The following is a 12,359-nucleotide window of genomic DNA, read 5'->3' as shown; positions in this document are numbered from 1 at the left end:
TAATATTTAACAGGATATTACTAATCTTTACAGAAGTAGTTAATCTCAAACTGTGATGAAATGATTACATAAGGCTGGGGGTTATATTAATTTAAGTTAAAGTCCCGTCAAATGTTAATGCTAGAATCCTCAGTTGCTACATTCATTTTTGGACTTAAATTTATATATACCCATTGATTCTTGAATATAACTTAAATGCCTCATGAGCTTAGTTCAACTGTTGTACCCCAACAGAACCCAATATAAGCAAACACTGTATAGCCTCATGGTTAACTATAATTTTGATAGGGTCAGTCCAAGCAGCCAACTGTACATTCTAGCTTTAAAGCAGCCATTACACTTCTCAACCTGAGTTGACTGGAATTTTCACCTTTTCTGCTGTAGGTTTGCTCTGAGCCACTGGAGAGGGTTCTCTCCCCCTCTGGCTGCTCTGTGCTATACTTACTGCCTTGACTGTCGTATTGGGCCTGGAGGTCCCACTCGACTGTACATATCTGGGACAATCTAATAAAATCATTTTATTGGTATTCATGTTATTTCTCACCATTGAAATCCCAGGGTATTATGCATCTCAAAGCATTTATTTAAAAACACTCGTCAGTGTTTATTCAAGGCTAAAGTCAACCCGAAGCATGACAACTTTATAAATCTGAGTACTACTAGCAGTGAAAATCATTCCTAGATGAAAGCAATTGGTTTGTTTTCTGCATGTTTTTTTTAGCCAAAAGGAACCCACTTGACTTGCAACAGCACTGGTGAACATGATACCGTTTGTGTTAGACAAAGTAACCACTCGAAGCCTCAGGACTACCTGGCTGTCCCCAAGCCACCCTGTCATATACTGTTCTGCCTGCTACTATGGAACCCTGACTGGTGTCACTGGACATGTTACTTTGTCCGGGACTTGCTGTTGACCTGCTCTCGACCTCAACACTTGAATGGATTTCTATTTAATACAAATACTTATTCCTGAGATGTTAAACAGCTGCACCCTGTATAACCGCTGGTTATTATTTGACCCAGTTGGTCTTTAAACATTTTAAGAAGTCTTGATCTAGCCTTATGGCCATGTAGCCTGAAAATCTCCTGATGGCAGAAGAGGTTTGGCCACCACTCGGAGCCTAGTTCCTCTAAGTTTCGGCCTTTCTAGGGAGTTTTTCCTAGCCACCGCGCTTCTGCATTGCTTGCCCTTTGGGGTTTTAGGCTGGGTTAGCACTGACAACTGCTAAAGTAAAAATTACTTAAATATATTTGATTGATAGCTAGGAGGGATGACATACAGTACTAAAGTAAACATTTCATAATTCACTGGGTAAAATCATGTAAACCAAAGTAAGGAAACAAGGCAAAGTTTATTGATCTTGTTTTGCAATACTATACAAAGTGCTTTTCAATGCCAGGGTGAAGTTTGCTCACTTTCAGTACAAAACAGATTTTTCAATACAAAAGAGAACAGACTGAAGGGTTGAGCGACCTAGACAGGTTTAAAGTGTGTCCCATAGGGAGACAGGGGAATTCAGTAGAAGAGAAAATACCACTGATACATGAACACATTATACACGCAGCGATTTGATGTATTTTTTTAAAATATATACACACCTCGTCAAGAGAAGGACAGCCTATACTACTGCATGACACATGATACAGATCAGAATAATCTAACACAGGGCTCTCCAACCCTGTTCCTGGAGAGCTACCATCCTGTAGGTTTTCGCTCCAACCCCAGTTGTAAATAACCTGCGTCGGCTTATCGACCAGCTAATTATTCAAGTCTGGTGCGCTAGATTAGGGTTGAGTGAAAACATATAGGACTGTAGCTCTCCAGGAACAATGGAAGGAGAGTCCTGATCTAACACCAACATTTGTTTGGCTTTCAAAGATCTACAAGTTTGAGTCGTACACAATTGCATTACATATCCACTTGCTAAGCATTTCTTTCCTGTTGGAAGATTCAATTAAGTGATACAGTAGTGAGGTATCGGTTCTAGATAAGGGCTGATAAAGTGGTACAATTGGTGGTCTAGAAGTACTGCCCCATGGCTTGCTGTGGGCCGTCGGGCCAGGTGGCATTGATGAGCTCCATCAGGCTGTTGTGGTGGGAGATCTGCAGGCTGATGTTGTCATTCTGGAGGGATGACGCCCCCTCCTCCTGGGCCACCTCGTGGAAGTAACGACAGATCAGGGGAACCACCTGGAAGAGAAGGGGAATAGGGGAGAGAGAATGAGAAACAAGAGGTGGAGAGAAGCCATTTCAAAAATAGGATATGCAGCACACTATATAGGTTTGTTCTAGGGCAGGACTCTCCAACCCGGTTCCTGGAGAGCGACCCTTCTGGGGTTGGTGTGAACCTACAGTTGTAACTAAGCAGATTCAGCTTTTCAACCAGCTAATTATTCAAATCAGGTGTGCAAGATCAGGGTTGGAGCAAAAACCTACAGGATGGTAGCTCTCCAGGAACAGAGTTGGAGAGCCATGTCTGGTTATGTTAGTATTCTGCCTGTTGTCTTACTGATTTAAAGCTCATGAAAGGGTTACCTTGACAACAATGAGTTTCTTCTCCAGGGGTTTTCCGTCAGGGAACTTCTCACCAAAGCACATGTGGATGGTATAGTCAGGAGAGCCTCGCCTGTTCTCCTTAAATGCTATCAGCTCTGAAAAATGTTGATGTTGTCAAAGCGCTGACAGACAGCCTTAGAGAAATGTGTACATAAACTGCAAAAAGTCCCTTTTCAGGACCCGGTCTTTCAAAGAATTTGTAAAAAGCCAAATAACTTCAGGTCTTCATTGTAAAGGGTTTAAACACCATTTCCCATGCTTGTTCAATGAACATGCACCTGTGGAACGGTCGTTAAGACACGAACAGCTTACAGATAGTAGCCAATTAAGTCAGTTATGAAAAGTTAGGACACTGAAGAGGCCTTCCTACAGACTGAAAAACACTGGCCATGAGAGTCGGGCTCGTCGCTGGCCATGGCAGAACACTGCCATTCCGGTCTTGCAGGAAATCACAGAACAATCAGTATGGCTGGTGGCATTGTCATATCATTTCAAGAAGGGTACCACACGAAGGAAGAGGATGTCTTCCCTGTAACACACAGCGTTGAGAATGCCTGCAATGACAAGCTCAGTCCGATGCCGTGACACCACCCCAGACCCTGACGGACCCTCAGGCCTCGGTGTTATGCTCATTCCTTTGAGGATAAACGCGAATCCGACCACACAGAGCACTTTTTGCCAATCCTGTCTGGTCCAGCGACAGTGGGTTTGTGCCGTTAGGGGACGTTGCCGGAGGACCTGCCTTACAACAGGCCTACAAGCCCTCAGTCCAGTCTCTCTCAGCCTATTGTGGACAGTCTGAGCACTGGAGGGAGGGATTGTGCATTCCTGGTGTAACTCAGGCAGTTGTTGGCATCCTGTACTTGTCCCGCAGGTGTACCGATCCTGTGCAGGTCTTGTTACACGTAGTTTGCTACTTAGAACGATCAGCTGTCCGTCCTGTCTCTCTGTAGCGCTGTCTTAGGCATCTCACAGTACGGACATTGCAATTTATTGCCCTGGCCACATCTGCAGTCCTCATTCCTCTTTGCAGCATGCCTCAGGCATGTTCACACAGATGAGCAAGGACCCTGGGCATCTTTCTTTTGGTGTATTTCAGAGTCAGTAGAAAGGCCTCTTTAGTGTCCTACGTTTCCATAACTGTGACCTTAATTGCCTACCGTCTGTAAGCCGTTAGTGTCTTAACGACCGTTCCACAGGTACATGTTCATTAATTGTTTATGGTTCATTGAACAAGCATGGGAAACAGTTTTTTAAACCTTTTACAATGAAGATCTGTGAATTTATTTGCATTTTTAAAAATTATCTTTGAAAGACAGGGTCCTGAAAAAGGGATGCTTCTTTTTTTGCTGAGTTAGTGTTATATATATATATATATATTTAAAAAAAAAATGTGTCAGACAGGGAGCCATATTTACCATTTTCATACTGCTGGAAGCTCAACAGTTGTACCATTTCATTTTGAGGCATCTTCCTGGGTTCAGGGTGTGCCTCTCTGGGGTCGCTAGTACTGGAGAACACGTGGCACTTGTCCTGCCGGTAACCATAGATACCAGTGTTTTGTACCTCGAGGAGAAGACCCCTTTGGACGCTTCCTAGGATGCAGTTGGTGTATTCAATCTGGTATAATTGAGGCACAAAGTTAGTCTTGGAATAAAATAAAGTTTTGCTCGTCTCCAGTGCGTCTTGTTGCTATGTATATTGCTAGGGAATGAACCAGTCAGTTTCATATAAAGACTAGTGATGCACCGATTACATTTTTGGCCGATATCATGTTTTTTGGCAAGGGAAAATATCGCTAGCAATATTAAAAATTTTAGCGGCCTTTTAAGCATTCGGAACAACTTCCGGTGAAACTGGAGTGCAGGTAATTCAAATAAGTCACAAATTATGGATATTAAACATTTTGGTACATAAGTGACTTATCAGCTGAAAGCTTAAATAATCTAACTACTCTGTCCGATTTACAGTAGCGATCAGTGAAAATATGACGTGATTGAGGATGGCGCCCCACATCAAAATATATTTCCACCGGCACAGGTTGTCATCTAAAGGGTCCCAGCTACAACATGTAGTGTCGTTTTGTTATAAAAAACTATTTTATCTATCCCAAAAAGTCTTTAGTTGGCACCATCGATTTGAGTAATCCACTCGTTCAATTTGCAGAGAAAGGAATCCGAAAATCTACCCCTAAACTTTGTTTCAACAAGTCAAAATACATTTCTATTTACTCCTCAGACACCCTAAAATGTAATCAAACTTGTTGACCGATCAGGACTGCACGTCACAATTTAAACAAGTTCATATATTTTTTTTACGTAGTTATTACACTATCACTCGTATTTCATATGTCACAACGATTCATATGCTACGCTGCTGGTAAAGTTGTCTCGTGCCATTTTTATATTTGAGAATTAACCAATGATATTTGGCCACTCTTGGCCATGTTTAGACACCTGTGTCTTTTGACACTATATAAAACGAGTCATCCCTCAGTGTGTGTGTGTGATTATACCCTGATGAAGACCGCTTGGCTGTCGAAACGTTGGATATTACATTTTTGCATCTGAGCTCCTAAAGTGCGACTCTCCTTTATTTTCAAGTTTCCTACTCCGCTAGCCAGCACCTCGCCTAAATAGGTGTGCGTTTCTTTTTCTTCTAGAAAGTTGTCTTGTGCACCTACAGTGCTGGTCATTAAAAAAAACTAGCTTGCTCATGGATGCAAACAATGTTCTTCCCCAAAAAACATACCAAAATAACAGTCTTTCAGTAGGTAGCTAGCTAACTATATAGCTAAGTGTCATTAAAATAACCCAAATTTATAGTTCTTATTTGATTAATGGTGGCCAGCCGCATCTACGTGAAGCTAGCCACAAATGAGCCATCTTTAAAAATAAAAATTGAAAGGGTCATGCTTATTTAACTAAGACCAGATATAGCCCTTGGTTCACTCCAGACCGGACTGCCCTTGACCAGCGCAAAAACACCCTGTGGCATACTGCACTAGCTTCGAATAGTCCCCGCGATATGCAACTTTTCAGGGAAGTCAGGAACCAATACATAGTCAGTTTGAAAAAGATAGCCTTTGCTTTCCTAAACAGAAATTGGCATCCTGCAGCACTAATTCCAAAAAGTTTTGGGACACTAAAGTCCATAGAGAATAAGAGTACCTCCTCCCAGCTGCCCACTGCACTGAGACTAGGAAACACTCACCACTGAAATCCATGACAATTTCAATAAGCATGTACGGCCGGCCATGCTTTCCACCTGGCTACTCCAACCCCGGCCAACAGCTCTGCACACCCCACAGCAATTTGCCCAAGCCCCCCCCCCACTTCTCCTTCACCCAAATCCAGACAGCTGATGTTCTGAAAGAGCTGCAAAATCTGGATCCATACAAATCAGCTGGGCTAGACAATCTGGACCCTCTTCCTAAAATTATCCACCGCCATTTTTGCAACCCCTATTACTAGTCTGTTCAACCTCAGATTCCTAAAGATTGGAAAGCGGCCGTGGTCATCCCCCTCTTCAAAGGGGGAAGACACTCGACCCAAACTGTTACAGACCAATAGCCATCCTGCCGTGCCCTTCTAAAATCTTCGAAAGACAAGTTATCAAACAGCTCACCGATTATTTCAAATCCCACAATACCTTCTCCCCTATGCAATCTGGTTTTCAAGCAGTCTTCAACCTGGCCAAGGCTTTCGACTGTCAAGCACCGCATTCTTATCGGCAGACTCAACAGTTTCTCTAATGGTTTCTCTAATGACTGCCTCGCCTGGTTCACCAACTACTTCTCAGACAGAGTTCAGTGTGTCAAATCGGAGGACATGTTGTCCGGACCTCTGGCAGTGTATGAGGGTGCCACAGGTCTCTCAAAACGAAATACACGCGCTTCAACCGATCGCGTCACAACTCTGGACGGTTCTGACTTGTTAACGGTTCTGAATATGTTGACAACTATAAATACCTAGGTGTCTGGCGAGACTAAACTCTCCTTAGACTCATTAAGCATCTCCAATCCAAAATTAAATCTAGAGTCAGCTTATTATTTCACAACAAAGCCTCCTTCACTCATTCTGCCGAACATACCATTGTAAAACTGACTATCCTACCGATCCTTGTCTTCAGCGACGTCATATAGAAAATAGCAGTCTATCACAGTGCCATCCGTTGTCACCAAAGCCCAATATACATATACCACTGCGACCTGTATGCTCTCGTTGGCTGGCCCTCACTACATATGTTGCCACACACACTGGCTACAGGTCATCTAAAAGTCTTTGCTCGGTAAAGCTCCACCTTCTCACTGGTCACCATAGCAACACCCACCCGTAGCATACACTCCGGCAGTTATATTTCACTGGTCATCCCCAAAGCAAACACCTCCTTTACTTCCAGTTCTCTGTTGCCAATGACTGGAACGAATAGCAAAGATCACTGAAGTTGGAGACATCTCCCTCACTGAAGTGTAAGCGTCAACTCTCAGAGCAGCTAACCAATCGCTGCAGCTGTACACAGCCCAGCGAACCACCTACCTCGTTTGTTTTTCTGCACACCAGTATTTCTACTTGCACATCCTTATCTGCACATATCACTCCAGTTTATATTGCGCAATTGTAATTACTTCACCACTATTGGCCTATTTATTGCCTTACCCCATTTGCACACACTGTATACAGATTTTTCTATTGTGTTCGACTGTACATTTGTAACTGTTGTTGTCACACTGCATTGCTTGATCTTGGCCAGGTCGCAGTTGTAAATGTGAACTTGTTCAACTGGCCTACCTGGTTAAATAAAAAAAGTGGACTTTTCCATTACATTTATTTTGAAGGCTAGGTCATTGACAGTGATGCAAATGAATACAAATTGTAGAATTATGCCAGAATTAAATAGATCATGCTAAACGAAGTTGGTATGTTGTTAAGTTGACAAATCTGTTGAAATCACACTGGATGTATTATACTTTAGAATTGCATTGGGGGCATACTTTCACTGTACAGCCTTACCTATGGATTGTGGATCAATGACATGGGGTATCAGTCTACTCAGTGATACCCAGAGAACATTAGCATCGTAGCTCTTATTGCGGGACATTTGTCAACCTGTGTGTATTGAACAATATTCCAGAGGAAAAACGATGCTGAATCAAATCAAAGTTTGTCACGTGTGCCAAATACAACAGGTGTAGACCTTAGTGAAATCCTTACTTACAGGCTCTAACCAAAAGTCCGAAAAAGGTATGCGTGTGTGGGTAAGTAAAGAAATAAAACAGTAAAAAGGACATTTGAAAATAAGAGTAGCAAGGCTACATACAGACACCGGTTAGTCAGGCTTAGAGGTAGTATGTACATGTAGGTATGGTTAAAGTGACTATGCCTATATGATGAACAGAGAGTAGCAGTAGTGTAAAGAGAGGGGTTGGCGGGTGGTGAGACAATGCAGATGGTTAGACAATGTGCGGGAGCACTGGTTGGTCGGGCCAATTGAGGTAGTATGTACTGCGCGGATGTTTTGGTGTCTGATTACTCAATTCCCAACGTCGTCCTCAGAGTTGACTGTTACCCCATTTCATTGATCCCCAATCCTTAGGTAAAGCTGTACAGTGGAATATGAATGTCAATGCACACCATAGGCTGACTGGGGAGGTGATTTCACAGTCACGTGATAAGAGCTTCAATGCTAATATTTGCATTAACGCTTCAAAGTTGTATTCAGTGGGTGTCACAGAATAGACTGATGCCCCATTTTATTTCTTCACATTCCAACCTTGTTAAATGTAACATTATCTAGTCAAAATATGGCATGATTCCACCAATTGTAACCTTCTGCATCGCTTTCAACTAGGTACTATTATTTTGAAGGCATACTGCAAATTCCACTATTGTGCCTAATCCCTATTGTGGCTAGCTTCACAACACGGTCAGGTCGAGCGTCACTAGCCAGATGAAGCTAGCTGGCTGCTTATAACGTTAGCTTTGTGCAAAGGGGTTAAGTAGCTGGCTAGCCATTTATTTTCATGAACTGAAGTTCAATAGGTAAATAGTTACTCACAAGGATTCCTAAATCATTTTTAAGAATAGTGAAAATGACTGCAGTTTCTACTGGTCATATTGGTGTTAGCTAGGTACCAAGCTAAAGCTAGCTAGCCCAGAAGTTGCAGTCAAACAAATAATGTGGTATTGTAAATACAGTTAGTGGCCGGTGTTTGCAGACTTTTGTACAGCTTTGACAGGGCTACTGATACTTGGCTTACACGTGCCAATTCAACACACACAACATTCTATAATAGAATAATGTTATTTGACGTGTCAAATGAAAAGCTTATTCAACGCGTCAAATAGTGTTATTTGACGTGCATCTTTTTGTACACAAAGACTCAAACTGTGTTCCATAGCATGTCGTGAAGCTATTACTGTGGAACTCCGGTAGGGCAACATCTGAACATTAGCACACCTGGTAACATTAGTGTGTACCGGTTCTCAGCCAGTCGCGAAAGCCAACATCATCCACGACAGAGCGGGTGATTGTCAAGGACAATGAAGCCATTATGTTGGCGTTAATGGATTTTGCCTTTGAGTTGTCTCACTGAAATGTTCTTACGCTTTTAAATGACTGCCTGACTTGTTAACTACTCGAACCACACAGCAGACAGTGTGGGCTAGGTTAGGAATGCGGTGTTGCATGTTTAGCGCAAAATTGTACGTGGCGTCATAGGTATGCACGTCAGCTTTGACGTCGGTTTTTCACGTCGCCGTTAAACTAGACATCGGGTCCATACCGATGTTGGTATTTTTAGCTAATAGCGTCCGATTCCGATATGTTCACCGATATAGCGTACAGCCCTAATAAAGACATACTGGAAAACCACAGGCATGTACACAGAACCACAGATAGTAGTGCAGGTGAATGGTAGCAGCACCAGGTGGGCTTCTGTAATGCACCTGTTTGTGGTCTGGCAACCCGTCAGTGCTGGGGAAGCAGAGGGGCTGGGTGTTGGGCTCGAGAGCATTACACTGGTAGTGGAGCTGAACCCTGGGGCCTGACACCTGGGTCTTTCGCATCTCGCTCCCCCTATAGGAGATGGTGATCTCCAAACCCCAGAGGGATGAGTGGGCGGTAGGCAGGTTGAGCAGGGCATCCGGATTTACTGTTGGGAGATCGGAGAGGTCACCAAATAAGTTACATTGTACTGCATGAGTGAAATGCACTTTATTTTCTAGTACAGAAATGGTAAAATGATATTTACACAACAAGTTGGATGTATGGATTTCCTTGACTTATGGCTGTATGGCCCTGGCATACCTTGGTAGTATGGCTGCTGTACCAGCTCTGGTGGCACTGGTGGCACTGGGTGGTGTGTGTGTACCAGTATAGAATTCTCTTGAGAAGAAAGGAAGAGTTATGTCTTATGCCATTAGAAAGCTTTTTCCAGAATTTTGTATTTAAAATATTTGTCATTAACAACCCATTGTAAGGAGTTACTTTCTACAGGTGGGGAGGTGCTGTACCTGTGTGTTGGTTCAGGTCTAGGGGGTTCAAGGTTAGGTTGCTAAAGTTCAGTATATCATGCTGTTGTAGATGGGGATAAAAATACATTCACAGATTTAACATAAGTTTGTCTTAAAAAAAAAGAAGAAGACTAGAATCATAGTTTCTATCAGGGCTGGGTTAAATAACCAGCTCCTGGTTCAATATAGATGTATTGTTACTATACCTCCATGCCTGGGGGTGTGTTTTCTGTAGGGATGAGAGCACAGTCAAGGCCATAGTTCTCCAGAGTGATTTCTTCTATGTGCGAGCTCTCATAGTTATCTGTTTAAAAAAAAAGATAGAAGATAAATATAAAGAAGATAAATATATAAAAAGCCATTAAAACAATTGGGGCAAGAGGAGACTCAAGTTGGCTACCTGAGCTAATGCATAGGCTTTAGTTCAGCAGGCTAAAAGTCTTGTGGCATTTAAGTTACACAAGCCATAGTGATCTTACACTCATTGATGACCAGGTAGACTTTATGGGGGTCGTTTGAGTCCTTGGAGTGGTCTTCCACCATCTTGAAACGCCTGCACAGGCTGTTCAGTGCAGAGCGGAAGTTGGTCTTCCACTTTGCATTGTCAGTGGGATGCTCATTGATTTTCCCACTGACCACTGCCCATGCCTGTAACCAGATAATTGATGTGCCAAATAATTGAACTGTCATCATAACAAGTTACTTATTAGATTATTATACATACAAAATGTAATGATTCATGCGCTGCAGTTCACAATCAAACCACAGCCTCTATTGCCTTGACTTTCTGCATACCTCTGGCCACCTTCCACAATATATTCCTTACCTTGAATATTTTACGGTCGTCCTCGGAGCAATCCTTCCTAGAATTGTGTTTCCACGGGACTCTGAACTTATTGTTGTCAATAAAGAACAAACCAGTGTATTGCTCGGTCCGTACCTGTTCTATCAGCCAGTCAGCGAACTGAGGTTTGCAGCTGAAAAATGCAGGGAAAAGGAAATAGCCTGCATACTTATAAAAAGAGGGGTAGTATATCGGCAACATTGGTGAGTGAAGTGTCATTGAAAGAGCATGTCTTTATTCCAGAGAGAGACTACCATTGCACTACCTCGCAACAATCAATGCAATATGTATTTTTTATTTTTGCAGTAGTCTAAAAGCACAGTACATTCACTAAGTATAGCCGAGCTCTTGGAAATATCAATCGAACTCTATTCTACATTTATCAATTTAACTACTATAGTCCGCAGATTACCAGAAAATGATCTCTGTTTACCTGACGTACAGATATGAAAAATGTTACTTACCTTTGCATCTTTAATGCTTAGACGCGTCGGCTGTTTGACTGTGGACGTGTACTACTGTGGACGTGTACTAATGTGGACGTGTACTACTATGTAAGTGTTCTAATTGTTTTCAGTTCAATGCCGGGCAGAAACGTTTTATAGGCGTCGTGATGTCATAGAGTTGGACTTCCCCATTGAACAGAGATGACGAGATTAATTTATTATGTATTCCCACAGTTGGTTGTGTATCTTAACCCATTGCCCCTATGTGTATCCAACTCATTGATTAAGTGTAACACATTGTGTTGAGCATTGAGAAACGTCGGTCTGAAATTGAAAATTATGCTGCGACGATAGATCGCACATTCTTGATTGCATCATCTTCTTGTTCAGTCAACAAAATGTAACGAAACAAGCAAAATTGGCAATTTTTCTGCAATCAAACTGTGTCAGGGTCATTAATATACAACACATAATAGGCTGTATCATAACCAGTGGGGCTCAATGGGGCTCTGAGACCCACATTTTTTGCACACAAAAAATAAATATAAAAATATTATTTTTTTGTGGGGATTGCATGTTATTTTGGCATTAATACGTGTCTCATATCAGTTTGCAAACAATGTAATATATATATATATATATATATATATATATATATATATATATATATATATATATATAATTGAGTTAATAAAGCTGCATACAACCAGGGTCTCATTTTTGTTTTCTTCGGTAAGGCAGCTCCAAAATGTAGGTGTTTCAGCCTAGCTCAGTGCTTTCTGTGGTGGTGGGGCAGGGCCAGCAGAAAATAGGAGCATTGCACCGTAATTGGCTCAGAAATCTGTCACTCATGGGGACCTTGCGCAATTGCCTCGCTTCAGTCCTTTAGTAATGGTTGACATCCAAAGTTTCAGCCCTTTGGGACCTACCATAGAGTTATATTACAAGTGCCCTTTCAAGAAGGCTCAAGGTCATTGGTCACATAAATTACGTCAAAT

General features: G+C 42.2%; 1 protein-coding gene across 1 annotated transcript; it reads right to left on the bottom strand.

The window, feature by feature from the left end:
- Positions 1-1,333: 1,333 nt before the first annotated feature.
- Positions 1,334-11,942, bottom strand: LOC135524282 (interferon regulatory factor 7-like). The gene is made up of 10 exons (XM_064951688.1): positions 11,380-11,942; positions 10,898-11,048; positions 10,551-10,719; positions 10,278-10,375; positions 10,072-10,132; positions 9,866-9,943; positions 9,505-9,710; positions 3,976-4,177; positions 2,537-2,652; positions 1,334-2,191 (listed from the first exon to the last, which is right to left on the bottom strand). Exons 1-10 carry the CDS (start codon positions 11,385-11,387, stop codon positions 2,021-2,023), a joined length of 1,260 nt encoding a protein of 419 aa, XP_064807760.1. The 5' UTR covers positions 11,388-11,942; the 3' UTR covers positions 1,334-2,020.
- Between the last annotated feature and the right edge of the window lie 417 nt (positions 11,943-12,359).

This window comes from Oncorhynchus masou, chromosome 31 (genome assembly GCF_036934945.1).
Source record: "Oncorhynchus masou masou isolate Uvic2021 chromosome 31, UVic_Omas_1.1, whole genome shotgun sequence".
In the NCBI taxonomy this organism is placed as follows: Eukaryota; Metazoa; Chordata; class Actinopteri; order Salmoniformes; family Salmonidae; genus Oncorhynchus; species Oncorhynchus masou.
The sequence above is the reverse complement of the archived record's forward strand: the minus strand, read 5'-3'. Positions and strand labels throughout refer to the sequence as shown.